Source organism: Lampetra fluviatilis, chromosome 31 (assembly GCF_964198595.1).
Source record: "Lampetra fluviatilis chromosome 31, kcLamFluv1.1, whole genome shotgun sequence".
NCBI classification, from domain to species: domain Eukaryota; kingdom Metazoa; phylum Chordata; class Hyperoartia; order Petromyzontiformes; family Petromyzontidae; genus Lampetra; species Lampetra fluviatilis.
Genome location: NC_136305.1, coordinates 9,051,102 through 9,075,492, shown reverse-complemented (window position 1 = coordinate 9,075,492; position 24,391 = coordinate 9,051,102). Strand labels below are relative to the sequence as shown.

The window sequence follows — 24,391 nt, the reverse complement described above, 5'->3', positions numbered from 1 at the left end:
GACGCGATGCGGGGGCAGTGACCGCGCGCGCGCGCGCACACAGAGCGGTGACTGTGCGTGGAGGAGCAGCAGGTCACTCGGCATCTTCATTTCTCCCGTTGGGAGGTAATGCCACTCGTAGCCCGTGTTAGTGCGGCGTGTCGTCGTTTGATTGTGTTTGTACGTGGGGAGCGGTAGTGTAACGGTTAGCTCGCTGCGCTATGAACCCGGCGACCCGAATTTGATTACCTCTCACGGCCAGCGCCAGTGGCAATTATCTGAACGGGGCCTCCCCTAGGTCGACTCAGCCTCAAATCAGTACCTGGTGTGGTGTGTAAACATCACCACTTGGGAGACAAAGGTGGCCAGGCTTGGTGCTGGCCACCCACCCCCTTGTATGCCGTGCCGGCCTTCATAGGTGCCACTCGCTAACAGCACTTGCCCCCACAGTTTGTTCGAGGCTATGCGGGGGACCTTTGTCTCTGTAACAGTGTAGCGGCTATCGTGACGACCCGAGTCTAATTCCCCCACCTCGACTACCGTCAGCGCAAATGATCTGAACCGGGCCTGGGCTTCCTTTAGGTCAACTCAACCTTAATCGAACACCTGGTGCAGTTTGTAAACATCATCACTGGGGACATACAACATGGTTAGAGCACTGCTTTACTAACCCAGTGACCTTAGTTTAATTCCCAGCCACGGAATAAATCAGTGGCAAGTTGTATCTGACTGTGCTGTAGGAGTCCTAGGTCAACTCAACTTTAAATGATGATCTTATATTGTGTATGAATGCCAGCGCTGGTGCCGGCCTTAGCGGGTGCTCACTAACAGCGTCCGCCCCATCCTTCTCAAAGGCTCTTGCGTGTGCACCCCTGGAGAGTTGGCCGACTGCTCTGTGCGTTCCTCTATAGTGGTTCAGGTGGCGTGTGGCTTTAGCGGAAGCAGCAATGGGCAGTTGGCATCTGGGCACCCGTGTGGCTCGTGAGACGAGAGGAGAGAACGAGCGTGGTCCTGGCATCACAGTCGCCTCGTATGTCATCCCGTTGGATATACATCATCGGTGTATTTTTTAATATTTGTAAAACAACTTGGTGTTTAAACAATCGGTATAACCAGTCTTTCCAAAGTGTGCCATAAGTTTGCATGATACTCCCAATTGGCAACCTTCTCAGCCCACAGAGTTGTCAAGACTTGTTCACAGTGTGCTGGTTTTTTTGTCGGCATATGTCTTTGTCTTGTTGCCAGATGTCTTCCAATTTCGCACTCGTGTCATGTCGTGAGTTGAAGAATCAAATTTGGAACTCTCGCAGAATGAATAACCCCTCCACCCCCCCCCCCCCGTTATTGCTATCACAATTGTTTCCGAGAAAAACAAGTTGTCCGTGGAATATGCCAAATCACACGCAAAACTGATTTCTTTTTTAAAATCCCACAGCTGGAATTTAGCCAATATTAAATATAATAATAATACGATGGGGATTTTTTTTGTGTGCAGTCAGTGGTTACCAGGGCGAGACCATCATTTCACACCCACAGCTGAGAACCCGGTTTAATCACAGCCGGCTGACACACACCCCCAGCTCGGTGCTTTGCATTACATTCTTCTGCTTTGCATTTTGTTCCAAATTCACAGCAACTGCCCCGCACGTGTGTAGAGTTCGTGTGTTATTGGCCAAACAGTTTGAGCACTTGCAGTTTCTTTCGGGTGAAGCAGGCGCCGATTGCTTATCTCTGTGGGCTCAGAACTGGGTCACCGATAACACGTAGCCTCCTCTGCACACAACAAACCAAGATCCCGTATAGCCTGAACAGACTGTTGGGGCAAGTGCTGTTAGCGAGTAGCACCTATGAGGGCCGGCACACGAGGGGGTGGATGGGCCAGCACCACGCCCGGCCGCCTTTACCTCCCTAGTGGCGATGTTTTACACTGCACCAGGTACTGATTTGAGGCCGAGTCGACCTAGGGAAGGCCTAGGACCGGTTCAGATAATCGTCACTGGTGCTGACCGTGAGCGTGAATCGAACTCGGGTCGCCGGGTTCATAGCGCAACGCGATAACCGCTACACTACCGCTCCCCTCTGCACACACACAAACACGCAAGCGGCCCATCTCTTTAAACTGCGGCTTCTGGCTTGCGCCCTCAACTGGCAGAGTTCGGCATCCAGCAAGATGTTTTATTGGTCACATGTGGACATGGCAAATTATGCGTTGTCATTTATGAATAATACTCGTTGGACCAATGCGTGTTTAAAATCTATTATTAAAACGAATATTAACTTTGACAGCCTTCATGCGTAACGTTCGCTGCTCGGGAACATTCTGAAACGTTCAGTGTTGATGTTTGTTAAGGCGGCATACCCGAGGCGTGTTATAACAGTGTCACGTTGCGGCGAGGTTGAGTAACCTAACAAGTGGCAGAGTTGAGGAGTCGTGTATTGGATAAAGGTGGCTCAGGTATAACGGAGTGATTGAAAAATCTGCAAGGCTGAGTTCAGTGTAAAAAAAAAAATCGAATTTGTTCATTCGCTTGGATTAGGGTCTTTTTTTTACCAATCTAACCAGCAAATCTTGAGTGGTCTTAACAAATTATTATATTATATTATTTTATTATGTTTTATTTTTATTATTTCCATTCTACGTCACTTTTCCGAAAGAACCAAGAAGATGGTCTTAACAAGTCTCTAAGAATAATGTTTAGTTAGAAGAACCTGAGTCATACAGGCATTCCCATGGGAAAGATATAACATTTTTATGGCCACATTCCGTCTTGAACACACCACTCATGAAGAGCCGAGCCTGGTTTCCACCGGTCATGTTACATGTGCGCCCACAGGCCCCAAAGGTCTTGGAATCGGCATCTTGGGGAGAGGCCCCAACCCCGAAGAGCAGAATATCCACGTGGCAGCTCTGCTGGACGGAGGAGCTGCCAAGATGGACGGCAGGTGAGGGGGGGGGAGGTGTTTTTTTTATTTTGGTTTAGGCACTATTAAAAGGTGGGGCATATCAACCGGAAAAAACATATCAAACACTTTGAGCGTTTCTTTTGAGTGAAGCAGAAGCGATGCTCATCAAGTCTGCTTCACCCGAACTACCTCGCCTGGTATACAGGAGGTCGTGTGTTCGATCTCAACCCTCGTGCCTGTATATACGGAGTTTGCATGTTCTCCCCGTGGTCGCGTGGCTTTTTCTACGGGTCCTCTGGGTCTTCCCTCGTTTAGAAACACGCGTGTTGGTGTATTTGGCTGATATAATTTTCCCTTGATAAGCCACTCGTTGAGCTGTCATTTGATGATGGCCAGGTCACTTCTAGAGCTATACAGCACAGTGGGCCTTACCCTGGTAAAATAAAATGCAACGCAACTTCCACCTGGGCACGTTGGTGAACACACGTGTTGGTGGATCGCGTAGAGATCTGTGAAACCCTCGCACCAGCCGGGGGCTGCAAGGTGGCAGCACAGCAAGTGGGTTCATAAAACCTGTCTCGATGCGTCGATTTTCTCCAGAAACATTGGTGTTCTCCCACCACACAAAACACTTCTGAAAAGGGAACCGGCCCAAACGACCCGATGTATGGCCCGAGTGAAAAACCTTGAAGAATCGCCGAGGCTTTTCAGGATAAACAATTGACATTAAGTGACCTCTATGTGCATTGTTGCCTCCAGTGTTCACAGTGGGGAATCCACAGTTTGTTTCTTATCTCTTTTCAAAAGGTACACGTTACTGAATCATGTGCTTACACCGCCGCCGTACATTGCAAAAGAACATTCTTCCTTTCCCCCCTTTTCACTCTGTCCACGCCCATCAAAATCTGGCTGAGACCACGGCCATGCTTGTGAAAAGTCTTTGTGGCAGTTTCGTTTTTTTTGCTGCGATTGTAATCATCAAACGCTTGCCACACACACAAAAACCCCCGACTGCTGTTTTTACTTTGCCTGCTCCTCGGCCTTCAACCCGGGATTACTCGGGGTCCCCGGGCTAAAGGCCCTGGTGGTGCTGCCTTTTGACCCCCCCTCCCTAAATCCTTCCGCTTGCCTCATTTTCACGAGCTCGCGTTCTTTAAAAAAATAAAGAACAACGCATTTTCCGAAATATAAAGGGATTTGCGGATTCCAAGTAACCCTTTTGATGTTGGATATTGCAGCGGTGGCTGAAACCGAGGTCTGTTGAATCACCTGGGTTCGTGGAGCTCCGGATAATTGACGGCGACTGTCACCGGCCATCCCTGGCATTGGGCCTAGATCGGAGCTTCCCTTTTTTTGAAAGTGCGCAGGTCCGAATCGCGCGTTTAGAGATTGTTCCTTCCGTTATGTTGGGAAATTCTTCTCCTGAGCTTTCACCCGCAGGCTTGCCAGCTCCCAAAGACAACCGCAGACAATGCCTGGTAAAAGCTTGCGAGGAGAAACGCTCAACCCGCGGCCTCATCCAGAGGGACCACAACTTAGGCAGATCGCCAGGGCGATGTGCTTTGGCTGTTTTTCCCCGTAATGGGTGGGGCAGTACAGGTGGTTCATGAACTCTCGCTTCATCGACGGTTCTCTGTCGGAGGTTCGGTGTTGCAGGCCGGGCGTCGTCCTGCACCCCGCTAGTGGTTTTCCCGACCTGCGAGCGTGGTGCCCTCTCTGTTGTCCAGGATTGACGTCGGTGACCAGGTGCTGGAGGTGGATGGCGTGAGCCTGGTGGGCATCTCGGAGGAGTTTGCAGGCAACTTGCTCAAGAACACCATCGGCCGTGTCAAGTAAGAAGGGGGGGGGGGGGGCGACCCTGCCACTCAGCGTGGGTGGGAACTTGGGGCCGGTGGAGCGGCTCTGTAAATCCCCTGGATTTTTTTCCTGCTGTCCCTGTAATGCTTTTTCAAGGTTACGTATCAAGTGTGATATATCACAATGCTCTTGGATATCACGGCTGCGTTATGTAGCATCGCTTTAAGTTAATTTTGGGGGTTTTCAATGCCATGTTAATTGAGCAAATGCTTTACGTCATATTAAGTAGAAATGATTTAAGATGCTTACAAAGTAAGACGCCAACAGTCGAATGTGCTTAGCGATTCTGCGCAAATAAAGCTCCCATCCGTGAGCAAGACGTGCCCATTTTCGCATCCTCGGTTTTGCAAAGATCTCCCGCGCTTATTGGAATCCTGACAAAACATCCATCACTCGTCCCGTGAAAAGCTTTTAAAGTGCGGCTTATGTTGGTCGCCTGAATGGGCTCGGGGCTTCTGCGCCGGGCCTTTAGTGCCCGCTGCCAGACGCATTAACTCCAGCTGGGCCTGTTTGCTCAGGAGCCACGGGGCACGCTCTCTCCGCGAGATGCACGCGCACATATTAATCAAGCGGTTGAATAAAAGCCGGGGCTCTTGCCAGCACCTTTCCAGTGCGAGGGCTCAATCAAGGGTGGTGTAGCGGGGGGGGGGTGCAGAATAAACTGGCAACGAGTTCGTTCCCAAGCCTCGGTCCCTGTCTGACGTCATTTGGCAAAGTGGCGTGTGCGTGCTCTGGGAGGTGATCACAAGGCACGGCTCGCATGAGATAGCGGAGCGCACAGTCTCTGTCTTTCCTGCACCCGAGCTATCCTCTCTCTCGTAACCAAAATGCTGTTTGCCAACACGTTTGATCTGTGGTTTTGTTTAACGCGGTACGATGGGGATGATGCCCCCGTGGGTGTGTAACGGTTAGCGCACCTGAACTTGCAACACGGAGGTCACCAGTTCGATGTGCGTCTCCTGGCGTTGAAACAATGGGGGCACGTTTCTTAACTCCCCACACACCTGTGTCGACCCAGCTGTGTAGATGGGTACAACATAGCTCGTTGATTGGCAAGTCACGTGCGGGGAAGTAAAGTGTGGGTACTCCAACGTCTTCCCAGTTGTGTGGCCAGCATGGTTGGGAGATGTTAACTTCCTCGCCGGGTATACAGAAGGTTGGCGGTTCCATTCCGAGCCTGATGCCTGTATATTTGGAGTTTGCATATTTTTCCCCGTGGTTGTGTAGATTTTTCTCCGGTTCCTCCAGTTTTCCCCTGCACATTTAGAATCAACATGCGTTTAGAGTATTTGGTTACTGCTGTCAATTTGAACATGATAAGCCACTTCGTTAAGCTATCATTTGTGGCCAGGTCGCGTCTGAAAAGGCGCTGTATAGCTCAGTGGGCCTTACCTAGCAAAATAAAACTAGTTTATAGTTGAGCAGTTTAGTCTAGAGCATGCTCTAGTGGCGACACTTCCGCCAGCAGCGGTGTGAGTGAGCAATTGCAGGGCTGCACCTTTTACCTTGAACGTGTCTTTGTCTTGGAAGTATTTTTAAAACCATTATTTTTTTTTTAAACAGGGGTGTGATCGGTACTTTTTAATACTCTTAAGTTTTTCACGACCTTAAAATCGCGTGAATGCCACACAACCATAAAATGGCACGTATGTTTTAAAACACCGATGAAGTGCCATTTGACCTCCAAGTGAAATTGCTTTTTGTTTATATCTTGTAGATTGCTCATTGGCAGGCAAAAGTCTGCTGCAACCAAGCCCAAAAGTCCATTGGCTCGGGAGGCTCTGCACAAGGAGCCAGAAAAAAAGAAGGAAGCTGAGCAGAAAGCGACAACAAAGGTCTTGGAACAGCAGGCTGTCCCAGAGCAGTTAGCAGAACCAAGAATCAGGTTTCCAGGGATTATAAACGTGGAGTCCGATCAAATAAAAGCAGACCTCTCTAATCTGCGCCAGCCGCCAAGCGTGCAGGAGGTGCCAAGTGCAGAGCTGGGCTGGCACAGGTTGGAGGAGTCGGAGATTAGCGTAAAGCAGTTGCCAGGTGTGTTCCAGCCAGAGGTGGTAGACCACAGGGAAATCGTAGAACCAGGCACAGCTGAGCAGGTGGTCCCAGAGGAGCACACAGCAAATGAACAGATTGCCAGCAACGCTGCGAGCGAATCCCACGACACGCGTCAACCCCACCTTGCGGTTTGTCCAATGGCCACGTTTCACTGCGAGCACCCCAGCACCGCGGTCACGGACGAGGCCACGGAGGAGAACAGCACGGTGAGCTGCACGTCACAGATTCCGCTTAGCTTCAGCGAGTCCAGCTTTGGGACGACGAGTGTCCTAAAAAGCGAACGAGCGGCGTTTGTTCCCCAGCCGATTCCTTGCGACGGTTCCCCATCTCTTCTCGGAGGCTTGAAGCACGCAGCTCGGCAGGAACCAGAGCAGGAGGCAGTTGAGCAAGACGTGCGAGGCCGAGATGGAGACTCAAGTCTGGAACACCAGACAGAATACGTGCAGGTGAGACTGGATACACGTGTGGGAATATATTTTGTGAGCAAATTATGTTGTGATAATTCCTTACTTGGAATGCACAACTATATGAATACGTTTTTATTATTATTATGAACCTTAGATTTTACATTTTTAATTTATTTTTAATACAACGCTATGAGCATCTGCTGCCTGTTTTTTTTGGGTCAAAGGTCATTGTGTCATCATTGTATTATTTGTTCTTAAAACGTTATGCGCTGGAAGGTTTTGGTGAAATTGTTATTCAAGCGCTTAAATTACATGAAATATTAACACGATCCGTTCAACACGTTCGGCTATTTATTCGTCAAGATTTGCACAGTTTGTCATAACAATTAATTCTTGTTGTTGGGAGGGAAAGTGCTTTAGCTGACACATGTTTAAGTGTTTACTCAATCTTCTTAGATGTGTGCGTCACAGTGAGTATATCGTGAATGTATTGACAGCGCCAGTGTACTCCTTTGCAATATGCAGCAAGCATCTGGAAATTTGATATAAAACAAATGTTCCCGCTTGACACACTAGAAAAGTTATCAAAACGCATTCCCACGTGATTAAACAAGAATATTGGCTGGGCCTGTTGAATGTAAACAAATGATTACTTATCAAAAACAAATATGACTACAGGACATTTTTTAAAGTAAAGACTTTAAAAATACATTTAAAAATACTTTAAAAGGCTTCACTTTAAAGCTTGGCTGCTTACTGTATTATCAATGCTCGTGTATTTACAGAGCGAAAGCTTTGCTGAGTGCCCCTTGAATTGCATTCTAGATGGAAACAGATGGTCATTTCAATCTTTTGTTATTCACGGTGAAATGTCTTAACTTTTTCATCTCCGCAGTCCACGTCAAATTTATATGTTGTTACTCCCATCTTTAAATGGGATCGTGGATTCGATTTCACCCACACAAGTCTGGGACAGGAGATTTATTTTTTTCTCTCTCTCAAGTCCAAGGGTTAAAAGTGCTCCCTGTGGGGTCACGGTCATTGGATGTGAAGTAGCCAGTCCCCTTCATCACCCATGGGCAGAGGTCGCAACCGGGTACCCGATACCCGTACCCTACCCGGCTACCCGTACCCGGCCGGGTACGGGTACCCGTTTGCGACCCTGGTGCGGCCGGGTACGGGTAGGCCGTGAGTCACTGGTGAGTAACCGTTTGTCACTCATTTCGGATAGGGTACGGGTAGGGAACGGGTACCTGTACCCGGCCGGGTACGGGTACCCATTTGCGACCCTGGTGCGGCCGGGTACGGGTAAGGAATCAAAACCCGTTTGCGACCTCTGCCCATGGGCCCCTTCTTCCCAGGAGGAACTTCTTTCCCTTCTGGGCACCGTAAGGATCTTGACGTGATATGACGTGGATAAGGAGGAGGTGGTGATCGGCACATGTTAAGGGAGAGCACGTTAGGGCAGAGTGGGGGGGGGAGTCCCTACATGGCCATTTCCTCCGTGTTAAAAAAGTGTGAAAAGATGAACGCGAGGCTCGGAGAGGGCCAGGGAGGATGAGGCAGGAATGAGAATTGACGCCTCTTCACCGTGGTCACCACAAGGTGGCACTGTTGCCTCTGATGTATGTATTTATGTTGAACTTTTTTCGCACCGTACGTAGCCAACCGTGCTAATTGGAGGCGTGGGGGAAGGACAACAAACGAAACAAAAAGCAGTTATAAACAAATGAGTTTTCAATCTAGATTTAAAAGTGCATAGCTTCGGTGGCTTCCTAATATGGGAAGGAGGAGCGTTCCAGATAGCCGCAGAAGCGCATCTGAAACCGCGTAATGCAGTGACCGTCTTTGATTGAAGGCTAGCCAAAAGCCACTGCGAGGATGACCGGAGTTCGCATGATGGTTTCTGCTCCTTGACGAGATCAGCAAGGTATTGTGGTTCATTTGTGGCAAGCACTTTGTGTATACCGAGTGCAACCTTAACGGCTAAAAACTATGAATGTTTGAGCAAGTGTCAGAATACGCACTACCGTCATGACGCCTCAGTGAGGTTTGGCGCATTCAAATAAGCGTTACGAAGTAATTATATATATATTAACAAACGTGTTTTATAGATTAGACATTAACATTGTACACTTTAATAATATACACTCTATTTTTTTATGCGAAGAACCAACTAAAATAAAGCATTCGAAATTGTATTGATAAATAGCAAACTAAATATTTGATTGATGTTAAGGGTGGAAATACCACCTTGGTAGCAGAGATTTGGTCTGTTCTGACCTGTCACTCACAAGCCTCATTGTGGTACCATTTTGCCCCAAGTGTACTTTGTGACAACCTTTGCAGGTTGCAGTCTTGACAATCAACGGCGTCCTTAGGGCTTTAAAGATTATTCGTGCTTGAGTGGCGGTTTATAAAAATTGCACCGAGCATCATTATTTTTCCAAATCACCTTATAATTATCGAGTGAGAGCCGAAAGGATGATTTGTGTAAGAGCAGGTTGTTCCTTCTGGGAATTGCGCTTTTACCAGTGGCGAGACGTTAACTACCTCGCCTGGTATACAGGAGGTCGTGGGTTCGATCCCTACCCTGACGCCCGTATATATGGAGTTTGCGTGTCTCTCTCTCCGTCGTCGTGTGGATTTTTCTCCGGGTCCTCCGGATTTTCCCTCGACATTTAGAAACATGCCTTTAGAATATTTGGCTGCTAGAAATATGCTCACGGTAAAGCCACTTTGTTGAGCTATCATTTGTGGTCAGGTCGCTTCTAGCGATAGAGCTCAGTGGGCATTCCTGTTAAAATAAAAAATAGTTTCGGTGTTTTATTTTCTTTTTTAAGTTCTAAAAATGTATATTAAGAGCATCTTGTTTAGTAATCATACATGTTATTTCGACTGAACAAAGCCATTCATAACCTTAGCAGACTTTTACTCAGCACCATGACGCACCATGCCTTCTTAATGAAGCCTGGCTACCTTTGCTGCCAAGCATCGACCGCTTAACCGAAGCCGGAGTTCACTGCCGAACTATTTTGGGCTTAAAAGTGGGCGGGTGGCTCTTCTGCATCGGCATAACACGTTTAAAGCACTCGCACTGTTGGGATCTTCGTGGATTTCGTGTTGAGGATTGATATCGGTGGAATTTACGAGCCGTTACTAAATTCACGCTAAATGCTTCAACCCACGCATGCAACTACAAGTCCCATAGCACAAATATTAAATCGTGCAAGTTGCGCGTTGAGTAATCGCCGTTCAGAATGGATTTAATAAATACAAATCAAAGGGTGGGGGGGAAAAAAATCTCTTATCATATCTGAATAATGGAATTGGGAGTGGAGTGTGCAAGAGGGTGGGAAATGAATCATAGGGCACAACACGATTGCTTCCTGCTTTTACGACCTGCATGGTTATCGTTCGGATGCCGTAAAGTGTAAAATCATTTACAGTTTTTGGCATCTGCACTGCGCCCTTTTGATGTGGTTCAAATTAAAATCTTCAGTCGGCTATAAAACTATTCTGTTGGAGGCCATCAACTAACCCTGAGTCCTAGACATGCACACACACACACATCTCCTGCGTGAGATCACAATCTCACGTTTACTATAATGGGGGCATTTTTCTCTTTGTCACCTGCCTCTCCACGCTAGCTTCCACAACGGGCACTGATATAACAATGAATCCTCAACAAGCATAACCCGTAAAAACAAAGTTTTTCACTATAAATCCTTTATATGCGTGGCGGCTAGAGTCCTCTCGTTCTCTGGCTTGAGATGGCTGCCACCTATGGGTCAGATGATTGCAGTGCACCATTAAGCAATTGGTAATTAAATATAATATTTTTGTCCTAAAAAGTGTAAAATTTTGGAAAAAAATTTTCACGAACATTAATTGTCACGCACAACGAGTCTGTGTGGAAAATGTCAGCTCGATTGGATCACGGGAAGTGGGTTAAAAAACGACCGAAAGATTTGCACGGTCGTAAGCAAGCAAGCGAACTTAATATAAAGGATTTAAAAATAGCGTCGTGTGCTTTGAAATTGGTCATACCTTCGTCTATTAGTAATACAAACATTATTGTACACCCTTTTGTCACCCTACCGACAAGACGAAGGGCTTGCCACATCATGCGAGTAATGGGGAGTTGTTTAACTATACGGAATCATGCAGGTCAGTGCAAGTTGGCGAATGAGGGCCCAGAATTGGTTCAGACACCACTCACCCTTGATGTTCTCTGTGGCTGGGAATCCAACTCTGGATGCTGCGTTTATCGTGCAGGTCGCCAACCGGTACACCCACCCACCACTCCACCTCCTCAACGTGCATTGTGAATCATCTCAAACGTCGTAGCGAATGCTGTGTGCGACGACGACTCTTCCCCCAAGTCCCGGTTAATCGCCTTCGCGGGATGTGGAGGTTGCTGTGTGTGTGTGAGGTGGGGCCTTACCATCAGCCCCACCAAAACTAAGCACCTGCCTGGGTATTTTGTACCATCGGACACTCCACCCTCACAACTCCCAATTGGTGATGGGGCAGTTGTGGAGAGAGTGGAGAGTTTCCCATACCTGGGCAGTGTGCTTATGACCGGCTCCAGTTTATCAGCAGAGGTCTCACTCCGAATCAGTCGAGCGGCAATATCTTCTCATCGGTTGTGTGGAAGCTACCTGGTCTGTCGCTCCGCACGAAGCTTCAGGTCTTCTCGGCCACGGTCATTCCCTCCCTTCTCTACGCTTGCGAAACGTGGACCCCCCTAGTGGAGCATCTTCGCCGGTTGGAAACATTTAGGCTGGCCTGCCTACGATCCATCCTGGGTTTAACCAGGCTGGATTGTGTGAGGAGCTCACAAGTCCTTGAAAGATCTGGGCAAAGTCCCATCAGTGAGCTCCTCCGGCAGGCAAGGCTGCGTTGGCTGGGTCATGTAGCCCGCATGCCCAGCCACCGCATGCCTAAACAGCTTTTGTTCGGCCGGATCGAGGGGGCTAAACGGGCGCGGCACGGGCTAGAGAAGAGATGGAGTGATGTGGTACAGGAGGACGTGGAGCTGAGTGGACTTGCCGATGACTGGTACCAGCGGTGTCAAGATCGGCCTCAGTGGCGGAGGCTCGTGAAGGACGCTACTGGGCAGTTGGAGGCAGTCGCCCCCCAACAACAACGGAGGGCGGAAGAGCGACGCTCACAACAACGAGCGGAGCGCCGGGTGGCTAAAGCACAGCAAGTTGGCACAGTAGGGGGCACAGGTGGTGCATCAGCCAGTCATCTCGGTCAGTCGACCCATGGCACCTGCAGGGTCTGCCCCGTGACCTCCTGCCAGCGGGCGTTCGACACTTCACGTGGGCTCAAGGTGCACATGGCCTGGCACAAGCGTCGTGGTGACGTCACCGCCACTTAGTGGCGAATGGCGGTTGTTGTTGTTGTGTGTGTGTCCACGTGTGTGTGTGTGTGTCCACGTGTGTGTGTGTGTCCACGTGTGTGTGTGTGTGTCCACGTGTGTGTGTGTCCACGTGTGTGTGTGTCCTGCCTACGATCCATCCTGGGTTTAACCAGGCTGGATTGTGTGAGGAGCTCACAAGTCCTTGAAAGATCTGGGCAAAGTCCCATCAGTGAGCTCCTCCGGCAGGCAAGGCTGCGTTGGCTGGGTCATGTAGCCCGCATGCCCAGCCACCGCATGCCTAAACAGCTTTTGTTCGGCCGGATCGAGGGGGCTAAACGGGCGCGGCACGGGCTAGAGAAGAGATGGAGTGATGTGGTACAGGAGGACGTGGAGCTGAGTGGACTTGCCGATGACTGGTACCAGCGGTGTCAAGATCGGCCTCAGTGGAGGAGGCTCGTGAAGGACGCTACTGGGCAGTTGGAGGCAGTCGCCCTCCAACAACAACGGAGGGCGGAGGAGCGACGCTCACAACAACGAGCGGAGCGCCGGGTGGCTAAAGCACAGCAAGTTGGCACAGTAGGGGGCACAGGTGGTGCATCAGCCAGTCATCTCGGTCATCTCGGTCAGTCGACCCGTGGCACCTAGGTCTGCCCCGTGACCTCCTGCCAGCGGGCGTTCGACACTTCACGTGGCCTCAGGGTGCACATGGCCTGGCACAAGCGTCGTGGTGACGTCACCGCCACTTAGTGGCGAATGGCGGTTGTTGTTGTTGTTGTTGTGTGTCCACGTGTGTGTGTGTGTCCACGTGTGTGTGTCCACGTGTGTGTGTCCACGTGTGTGTGTCCACGTGTGTGTGTGTCCACGTGTGTGTGTGTCCACGTGTGTGTGTGTCCACGTGTGTGTGTGTCCACGTGTGTGTGTGTCCGTGTCCGCGTGTCCGTGTCCACGTGTGTGTGTGTCCGTGTCCACGTGTGTGTGTGTCCGTGTCCACGTGTGTGTGTGTGTCCGTGTCCACGTGTGTGTGTGTGTGTGTCCACGTGTGTGTGTGTGTGTGTCCACGTATGTGTGTGTGTGTGTGTGTCCACGTATGTGTGTGTGTGTGTGTCCACGTATGTGTGTGTGTGTGTGTCCACGTGTGTGTGTGTGTGTGTCCACGTGTGTGTGTGTCCACGTGTGTCCCACTCGCTGCGTATGAAAACAGCCACGCTCTTTGCATCATGTGACCGGTAATGGGAAGGTGGGCAGGGGGGTGTGTGAATTAGTGATTGCTATTGTTTGGTTAGAACGGGGTGGCTGATTGGGAATGCGTGGGTACCTGTGGAGGGTTGATTGGGTGGTGATGCAGGTGGAACGGGGGTGGGGGGTGTAATAACGGAGTGCGGGGAAGATGATTGGAGGGGTTATCCATGGGGAGGGGTGGAGAACAGCAGAGAGGTGCGCTGCTACGATGTGGAGGGGTTTGGAGGGACGAGGGCGAGCAGCGGTTTTACGTGACAAGCGGTTTAATTGTAGATTCAGAAAAGGATAGCTGCCGCGATGAATCGTTGTGTTTCTAAAATACATCTTGGGTTAAGCGTTCACACACACACCTACTCTCACTTAGGTAGTCAGCCGGTTCTTTTTTTATTGTTTTTGTGAGTGGTGGTTGACACGAATTAAGAAATATCACGAAATAGGAAGTTGTGTTTTCGTGGTTATTACACTTTGGGTCGTTCGGTAAAGCCACGTAGATGGTTCAAAGAAAATAATAAAAAACTACGTCTACGTAAACCATCTACGTGACTTCACCGAAAGGCCCAAAGAATATGAATTCCTGCAGTCACGAAAGCTTTTAGTCAAGATTTACACTTTGTATCGTTCAGCACTCGATCAAGCTCCTGGCTGAGTGGCTGGGTTGGAAAAACTGGGCTCACAAGGTGGAGCCCGCGTTCCCATTGCGCCCCCTACTGGGCCTACCCCAGCAGGGGGGTGCAGGGGTGCAATGTGGGTTAATTTGCAGCAGAGGTCGCAACCGGGTACCCGATACCCGTACCCTACCCGATACCCGGCTACCCGTACCCGGCCGGGTACGGGTACCCGTTTGCGACCCTGGTGCGGCCGGGTACGGGTAAGGAATCAAAACCCGTTTGCGACCTCTGATTTGCAGGCGTGCTGGAGGCAAGAGCTCTTGCGTAAAGGGAGCCCACAAGCTTTCACCCGGGCAACGCTTGGAACCAACTGTGTCACCGCAAACTCAACGCAGCACTGGGATGCGCTGCACGTGGCGTTCCGTACGCTGACCGTGTTGTTTTTTTATATATATACATAAAAGCACATGGGTACAAAATGACTGAATTGAAATATTTTCACTTTGGATAACCGAACCTCACTCAGAAACAAAGCAAGCTCACCTTCCTAGCCGCAAACCCTCGGCTTTGTCGGGTAGGGAGAGGAAGGGTGGTGGGAGCGGTGTGTCGGGAAGGGGCCGCGCCACACCGCTTACATTGCGTGGGAGGGACACGGATCCCGGTCCGTGCTGCTGATCCTGGACCGCAAGTGAGTTGCTCCAGGGCACCAGTGGTCATGGAAACGCAGCGATGGAGGAGGAGGAGTGACGCTGCTCACAAGTTCGTTCGCACGTGCTCCGTGCTCAACTGAACCGTGGGCTCATAGTGGCCGTGACACCCTCAGGAGTGCTGCCCTTAAAAGCCTTCTCCGCTGCAGAAAGGGTTCCTGTGGAGTGGTTGTTGGACACGGTCTTTTTTAGCTTCATTACTCTCGCGGGCCAGTCCAGAGTGTTTGCCGCGAGGCCCCCGCGGCGTTGAGCCGGAATGCTTTACGGCCGGGTGTCGCGTAATCCCCACTTGTGGAGTCGCTCCATGATTTGTTTTGCCACATTTAATTTTTTCTACGAAGTGTTTGTATATTTTCAAGGCTGGGCTTGGGCTGGGCTGTGCTTGGCTGGGCTCGCCGACGCAGATTTAATTCAGGCTGAATGGTTATCTCTGTCGGAAATTAACCGTCCAGTGTTTCAGCGCGTCGCCGGCATAATGGGTAAAGATAAAAACCCAGCGTAAGGCCAACAGCGGCTTTACGGGACGTCGTGCGGGACTGTCGTCTTTCAGTTATTTGCATGCTAATGACGTTGTGAGCCGTCGAGAATGAAACACGATCTTGAGTGCATTATGTTCGTCCAGCCCACGGACTTGTGTTGAAGGTGTACAGCATCGAAGGCATTGCAGCTATTAGGTGCAACAGAAATAATGATATGGCCGCGTACGGCTCCTCGATGTGTTTTTGGGTCGTGCCGCACGTCGTTCAGCACGATGCCTGGATGTGAAACTCCCGAGGAAGCTCTCAGAACGTGAAGCGAAAACGTAAAATGTCTTGTCAAAGAACACGTTCGTAAAACACGAACACGCAATCGTAAAGCGATGTAGAGAGCAAGCCCGAGAGATGTTTCTGATCGATCCTTTAGAAAAGTGTAACGCTTTGGAATATAACACTGTTTTTTGCTTGCTGTGTCCGAGCTCCCGAGTTTTATTTGTTTGTTCTGGGGAGAACGGAAGAAATGTGAGAGTTAGTGGCCCTAAAATGTATCTTTGTCGTGTTTTATAGCATTTCCCCAAATATATTCCTTCTGACTGGCGAGAAGCAGAGGCATTGATTTTCTGTGATGAACCACACGGCCGCGTGACCCCGGGGCCATGCATGGGGCTCCTTGTGTGCTCACCCCATGACCCCCTGACCCCACGAGGCTCTCTTTGAGCAGGGCTGTGAGCTTGGGTTCTCATTGAGAGCTGAAATTCATCTTTATGGGCTCAGCTCCAAAAACATTAATAATGAGTGAGCACTACCCTATTCTGAAACGCTCCACGTTGGACTTGCAATACAGAGGTCGCCGTTTTGATCTCCCAGCGTGGCAGTTGAAGCAACGGGGTTAAGCTTCTTAAATCTCCCTCTGTCCACCCAACGGTACGGGTACGCCGCACTGAGTCGATGGGCGGGTCCCGTGTGGTGGGGTAAAGCGTGGGTACTCCAACCTGTTCCCAGACGTCTGGCCAGTGTGATCGAGTGGGCCGAATGCCCTCTGGAGCGGGCTCGCTAGAGCCCCCTCTAGCGCGGTCCCTTCCACCAGCAATGGCGTGAGCTAGTAGTTGCAAAAATGTGGCCTTTTCATTGTGACACCCCTTTGGTTGGCGACATCGCATGGAGCACAGTTTTCATTTCGAGGCCGGGTTCATTGAGAGCCGTTTTCCTTGGTGTTCCAATCTGGTAATCACACTTTGCCTCATTATTACCACAGCATAACGTACATAGCTGGAATGTTATGAAAAACATGAATAACGCTCCATAATAGAGGGGTTTTTTGGGGTTAGATCGCGTAAATATGAATGTGTCGTTAAACCCACCACCACCCCAACACAGCCAATTAGTAAGGTTTGTTACGTAAACAAAACATGACAATTAGTTACTAGTACAGCACACCGGTGTGTTGGAGAATAAACCCACAACATTTACAATTCGAGGACGACGTTTCGCCAGTAATTACAACCAGCTTCATCAGGTGACAGCCAGAGTAAAAAACACTTTGCAACCTATGCTTGCCAGTGCTGAACCAATGAAAATCACGATTTATATGACGAAATTCAGCCATCAATTTTTGCCGGTATGAGGCAGGAAGACGTGAAGGCTAAAGCTAACAGAAACCCACGGGGGGGGGGGGGGGGTACACTTTTTATTTTGCAAACGTGGTTAGGGGCCGTCCATAAATGACGTCATGCACCTGGGGGGGGGGGGGGTCCGACATTTGTGCCGATGTGTGACGTAATATCAAAATGCGCAACTTTAAATAAATATGGACAACACGTTCTACTTAATTCAATAGACTTTTTTAAAAATGTTTTCTCCTACAACATCAGAATGCAGCGCCACATTAAATACGCACTACAATGACAATAGTTTAAAGCGATTTGAAGCATGTTTTATTTTTGGGGGGGGCAGAGCTTTGTGACATCATATTTGAGGGGGAAGGGTCTGACTTTTTGTGACGCCGTGTGACAAAGGGGGGGGGGGGGGTCAAAAATCGTCCAAAATCGCGTGACGTCATTTATGGACGGCCCCCTACATCTGAGCGAAACAAACACAGTGACTGATAATTGTTGTCCCGGTATGCGAATCGGTTCTATTTATGCAACGTGTGTACTGTACGTTCATGCATCTGCTGGAATAAGGTGAAGGCACAAGCCCTTTTCACCTGGCAATAAAATACTCTCCATGTTATATGGAGATAAACACAGTGTCCGTTTTATAGGTTTTCATCCATAAAAATCTAATAGCTTATTCGACAATGGCCGTTGAATAACAATGAGTGTGTCCCCTCTCCAGTTCTGTCTAGGTGCTAAACCCAGCAGGCTCGCTACCTGGACCAAAAATCCGCAGACACTGTCTCTGTTTTCGCACACACAAAAATTAACCACGTTTGCAAAAGAAGAATAGCGTCTTCCCCGTGGAATTCTGTTGGCCTTAGCCTTCATATCTTCCTGCCTCGTGCCAGAAAAAAATAATGGCTTAATTTCCTCATAGACATCGTGAAACCTCATTGGTCCAGCACTGGCAAGCATAGGTTTGCGTCCCCTTATTTATGTTTTCCATTACAATCCAGCTATACGTTATACGGCGCTAATGATTAGGCACAGTCATGTGGCTCGGGCAGGTTAAATTCCTTAATCTCGCAAGTTAAGACCTTTTCAGCTTTAATCCTGTTGCACCTCTTAGACACACACATACACAGTCGAGATGCTCATGCAAGTGCTTTTGGAGGACACGATATCTGTTCTGGGCCATATCAATACAGACATTGTCCCAAAAAAATCCACACATTTGTCAGTAACATTAACCTTAAAACGGAAGAGATATAACACATTCCTGCGGAGGGAGCTGGTAGGAACGTTGGGTTGCTCGGTCAATGGCCAGGGTCAACGGCGGCGTGGTGTATTCCGCAAATATGCCCGACTGTGAGGGCGGGCACAAGCCGACGTGAGTAGGTTAAACGTTGAGTTTTATATGGGCACCACGGGGTGACCAGCCCCTTTCCACCCAGCCCCACCCCTCCCACCCCCCACCCAGCCCCTCCCCACCCTCCCCACCCAGCCCCTCCACACCCTCTCCTCCCCACCCAGCCCCTCCCTCCCCACCCAGCCCCTCCCTCCCCACCCAGCCCCTCCCTGCACGACGGACACAATCATCCCCTGTGGGCTGGTGTAACTAAGAGGTTCCTACCAGTAAAATATGCAATGTATTGGGCAATGACTTTTCATAGCAGAAGGCGTTTTTTCGGAAATGGCCCTTTTTTCTTATGATGAAGGAAAATTGCAGGAAACTCCGTCTATTACATATTTATTCCTTTCAGGCTTCGGGTTATTGACGAACGTTTTGGGTTGCTGTTGTTGCGTGTACTATTGTACAACTGCTAACACGCTGTTGTAGTTTGTATTCGTTTATTTTTCATTTTGTTTGTGCCAATGCGAAACTGATCATTTTCATCCACTGAATACTTCCAATGTTTATATCAGGGCTGTTCTATAAATTAGACAACCTCAGTCAAAATTTGAATTCCATCTTAGCAAAAACATATGGGGTATCGTTTTGAAATGATTTGTATTACATTTGAAATAAAGCAATGTTTTGACAGAGAGGAAACTGAATGCACCATCACGGCATGGATGAAGGGGCCAGTTTGTCTTAGTACGTCCGACACCGCGGTATTTTACGAGCATATCTCCCTCGTCACGAATTGTGGACAAATAATTTCACTCCCAATCGCAGTCCCGATTTATTGACATTCCATGTCTGAGCGAAAATCCGCTTAATTTTAATACCAATGATTAACCACATCGTAGACGCATTTTACAATGTACATCTGATGGGACGGCTCATAAGCGGTAACATTAGTCAGGACATTCAAAAAGAATTATCACCCATGGCAGCATTTTAAATTATGGAACTGACGACAACAATCCCTGTTCTCAGGTATAAATTGCTTTGTAACGTATTGCTAATTTGACAGTTATTCTCTCGACGAAACTGACATCAGCAGCATGATAATTCTCTTTCTAGGGCTAGGATTGCACTTTCCGGATGCTTTCAGCTGATGTAATAACAACTTGAGTGCCAATTTCCTGAGAGGAAAACACCAGGTCAAAGTTACACCCAAGGAACAACAACTCGGTGTTGCGTAATGCTCGCAACTTCAAAAAGGGTTATATAATTATTGTTAAGCGCAGCTCGAGTGTCACTTAAGTTGGCCCCTTTTCCCCCACTGCTGCCCCTATTAAGCGCGGCCCCAGTGTTCGATGAGGACACAGATGAGGGTTTTTATTTACTGGGGGGGACGGGGGGGTGTCGAGGTAGCCGGGCGTGCGAGAGAAGCCAGCAATCGACACGCCTAGCGGACCAATCAAGTGCTCACTCCCAGCGGCACTCGCTTTGACACAGTCAGCCGCGAAAGATGGAACGCTTCAAAAGCTCGGAACAGAACTGCATTGTGTCAGGCTCTCTTCAATGATTTCCAACGGAGGTTGAATGTGTTTATTCGTCCGTGTGGCCATCCGTAACGGTGGGGTTGTGGTGGGGGGTGAAAATGATAGTTCCTTTCAAAGTTATAATTTGTGAACCAAACAAAAGTAGAAATATGGTTTTGTTATTAAATAATTTCCCTATTTGAAAACTGTCCAAATTGATCGAAGCGTTGCTCAAAACGTGCTGGTACACACAAGCACAACAATGGCCATTAGCAAATATGCAAACACGTTTGTGCATTTGTGTTACAGAGTTCGCTTTGCAGAAGCCACGCATATGCATAATTTATTCCACTGTATTACATCTCCCTTTGCCAGGTGACTTCTGTGTAATTGTTCAACCTGCACAGACATGGGCCTCCCTCTGAGGATTCGCTTGTGCTGTTTGTTGCGCGCAGGCCTGGGGCTTACATTCGGTGGGAGACGAAGAGGAGGATGATGACAGTGCCGCAGAGCCGGAAGAGCCGACCGTCCCGCAGCGAGACGCGCCGGAGAGCCGCGGCGAGCAGCGAGGCTGGGACACGGCGCACGAGGAGAGAGGGGACGACGGCCAATCAAGCGAGCCTGAGGGTGACAACGCCACCGCCACCAAGTTGCACTTCACAAAGGTGATGCCCGTTATTTCATTTGACTCCTTCTATTCTTGTATGTACTGTACGTATGTTGAACTTCTTTCGCACGGTACGTAGCCAACCGTGCTGATCGGAGGTGCTGGGGAAGGACAACAAACGAAACACAAAAAGCAATTTCCTGCACCACAGTCGTCAATTATTCCAGCATCGGGAGCAGGATACAACCCGGTCTTGCTTGATTGTTACTGTGTATTCAGTGGTGCGTTTCCTATTCATGGCTACCACATTATTATTATTATTATTCAGTCTCTGGTCTTCCTGGTCTTTCCGTTATTCTATATTAAGTTGGGAAATGTTTTGGCCAAACTGCAGCAGAAGGTGTTTAATTATTTATTTTTTGGCCATGAACCACAGAAAAATTAGGTTTACTCTGGAGGTGGCATGTATTTAGTGAAATGCAAGTTGCAGCAATGGCGAATAAAAGTAGAACATGTGATAACATATTTGTTCAATAAGGTTATGGAATAATTCACTTTTATTGGCAATTTAAAGATATGGATACAACTCGGGTTTAGCCATCTCAGGCAATGGCAGAGCCAGGATTTTCAGGTAGGGGGGGCAACCCCTCCAGCAATGGAAAATGATAGAGGAGTTGATCATTGTTTTTTTACCCTTTTATCTGGCAACAAAACTGACACCTTTTTTTACGAGGAGTCATGTTTGCATAGACCACAATACCTGCAGTCATAATGCAAACAAAAAACATAACTCTGATAATGTATGCACTGTCCTTGTGTTGGACCAGATGACGCCAAAAGGCGCACAACTCAAAGACAATGCACCATCAGAGAATGAGAGCTCGGGATAAGCATTTACACAAGGAAAGCTGTCTCAGGTGTGGACCAATCAACTTCAAGGACAGTGCATACATTATCAGAGTTATGTTTTTTTTTGCATTATGACTGAAGGTATTGTGGTCTATGCAAACATGACTTCTCGTAAAAAAAAGGTGTCAGTTTTTTTGCCAGATAAAAGGGTAAAAAAACAATTATCATATTTTTTACTGCCAAATGAGGTACCAATGGTGATAGAGGAGTTGTTAGTAAGTAAGGACTTGTCCCTTGCTTTTTATTTGACGCGTGTGCGGCAATGGCGCAGCCATTGATCGAGGGTCAAATTCGAACCGTGTGTGACCAGCATCGCTCTCGCTGAAGGTGTTTTCCTTCAGGGAAGTCGTGTACTGCATACGCAACTGCGCACAATTATGTGAGTCACTTATAACAGCTTTGCCGTTACTTATTGCCAATTTTGGACTCAGACTATTGTCCTATCATCTCATAGAGTCCCTGGCACATAATAATATGCTACACAGTGGCAGTGGGGGTCGCAAAATGCCGATTTATTACTAATAAACCCCAATGATCCGATCGAAATCTCTAATTTCGATCGGATCAATGGGGAGCACGTGCCACCCCCCCCCCCCCGGCTTCGCCAGTGATCTCAGGTGGTACCAACAAATACATATTTGGTCTTGGCCCATGGAATATTTGTTTCCTGCCATGGTGGTCTTTCCGTGGAATGTTTTAATGTTCAAGCAATCCGTAAGGGATCATAAAACAGGGCCGTGCAGGTTATAGAAATCGTTTGGGTCATCCGACCTGCGCAAGTATATTTTCCAAGATAAATGTAACGCTTCAAAATATGAGAGTAGTTTAAATAATTGAATAAAAAAGATACATTATTAATGTGCATTGGTGGCAGATATTCGTCCATCCTGAGCGCTTAACCTACATTTTCAGTTATATTCCATGATTCATTACACTGATGCCCTAATCACACTGTAAAATAAGTTAATGCTGTCATAAATCTATGTAATTTATGTGGCGGTAAGCTCTAAATGCCCTCTGACATGTGAGAAATTCACGCGCGTTGCAGTACTTTGGGCGTGCGGGCAAATTTTCTAATCCAAGCGTCGCTCGAGTGTGCGGCGAGGCGATCGACCATAAATATCTCACGTGGCCTTCCGCAGTAACGCTCGCGCACCTGTGTAGGTAAGGCCGGTGACCCCTGCAGGTCACCAGAGTTAGAATGCGATGAGAGGGGATGAGGTAGGAGAGTGCGTGGAGGTGAGTAGAGTGAAAAGTAGAGTTTGCTCTGCGATTGCTGTTACAAGCAGGTAGAGAGGTGATGGCTTGATTTTATTTCCAAAATCTGTATGTTTCTTTGCTTGTGCTTAACATCAATTGTGGACTCGTGTCTTGCTTGAACACAAGACATGCTCAAATGGCTTTTGTGGCTCACGATGGTGGTTCATATCATCCGCATTATGAAATGCGGTGTATTCCACTCGCGTTTTCAGATCCTTTGCTCAGATGCTTTTTTTGTTCATGAAAAAGAAATTGAGTTTGTTGTCGATGGTCAGGATGGATAAAAGTCGGTTGAATTATGCGAACAGATGAAAACTTACCGTTTATAAGAGATATCCGTGTATGAATCGTGGATAAGTAATCATTACGGCTAGATGTGCCAGCCGACAAAGTATCTTGTCCAAGGAAATCGATTCTTGATACGCCACGGGCACGGCATCACTGCAATTGAGAAACGGGCACGCTTGCCCGCGTCAACAAGTGCAGCACTCGCCGTGCCGTGTACAGGTTAAAGCGATGGCTATTGAGTAATCCATATTTTTAAGGGCCTTGTCGATTCAGTCTGAGATGAGCAAACCCAGCACTGGACACAATGGGGGAGGATTAAGTGGCTTGGCCTGGCTTTGCTCGTCCAATACCCATCATGTTCTTTCAACTAAACAAGGCTCTTTTCTTGAACACGTGTTGTTTTTAATTCAGAACTATAAATATGGCATATGTATATACTGCATTGGCGGTGGAACATAAGTGCAAAACAAAAACTCAACATATTCGTCAAGAACTGCCCTAAAAGGAAAAAAAAGAACAAGTGGTATTTTTGGCAACGGCCCCTTTTCTGCTTCTCTACTGTAAAGAAGGGACATTGGCTGTACCGTCGCCTGTTGTTCGACGTATGTGTTTTCCTTTTAGGGCAGTGTTCTTGCGGAGCGTTTTGAGTTTTTGGCAGAAATATGGAAGTAATTTATGGCATTCAGTGGTTAATATTGAACAACGAAATGATAAAAATGTTTTGAATAGTCTGTAATTAGGCACGTGTGTGGTGTGTTTTTTTAAAGCAACGTTTTATGAAAAACGTAGAATTAAAATTTCACACATCCAGTGGATTGATTTAATAACGAATTTAACAAATAATTTGCGAGCATCGGTCTCGAGCGACCTCGATTATTCTGAATATTTACAATTCTGTGCAATCATACCATCGCGTGTCACCCTCCTCCAAGGCCAAAATAAATGTGCACACATTAACATTGTGCAGACGTGTACATCTATCTGTGGCATTGAGATTACTCCAATGCATTTCCTTGGCATATTTTGATACAAGTGCACATATTTTCTGTTGTAATTTTCTCCAATTATTTTTTTTGCTATCCTTTACATTTTCTTCGCGGGGTTTCCGGTCGTGGCTTTTTATCTGTGTCCCTGACCGCAGTGCCAGACGTACAGTCGCTGGCTTTTCTGCTCCGTCGTGTGTGTCACATGGGGCGAGAGCAGACGCACAGTCAATATTTCCTCGAGTTAAAATGTTACTGCGCTCCTAAAA

General features: G+C 48.2%; 1 protein-coding gene across 3 annotated transcripts in view; it reads left to right on the top strand.

Moving 5' to 3' along the window:
- Positions 1-24,391, top strand: part of LOC144943522 (uncharacterized) — a 139,367-nt gene that overhangs the window by 52,831 nt on the left and 62,145 nt on the right. For all 3 annotated transcript variants that reach the window (XM_078871050.1, XM_078871049.1, XM_078871048.1), the window contains exons 4-7: positions 2,814-2,922; positions 4,611-4,715; positions 6,458-7,241; positions 20,531-20,740. In XM_078871050.1, the coding sequence (XP_078727176.1) occupies positions 2,814-2,922; positions 4,611-4,715; positions 6,458-7,241; positions 20,531-20,740 (1,208 nt within the window). The remainder of the gene's footprint in view (positions 1-2,813; positions 2,923-4,610; positions 4,716-6,457; positions 7,242-20,530; positions 20,741-24,391) is intronic.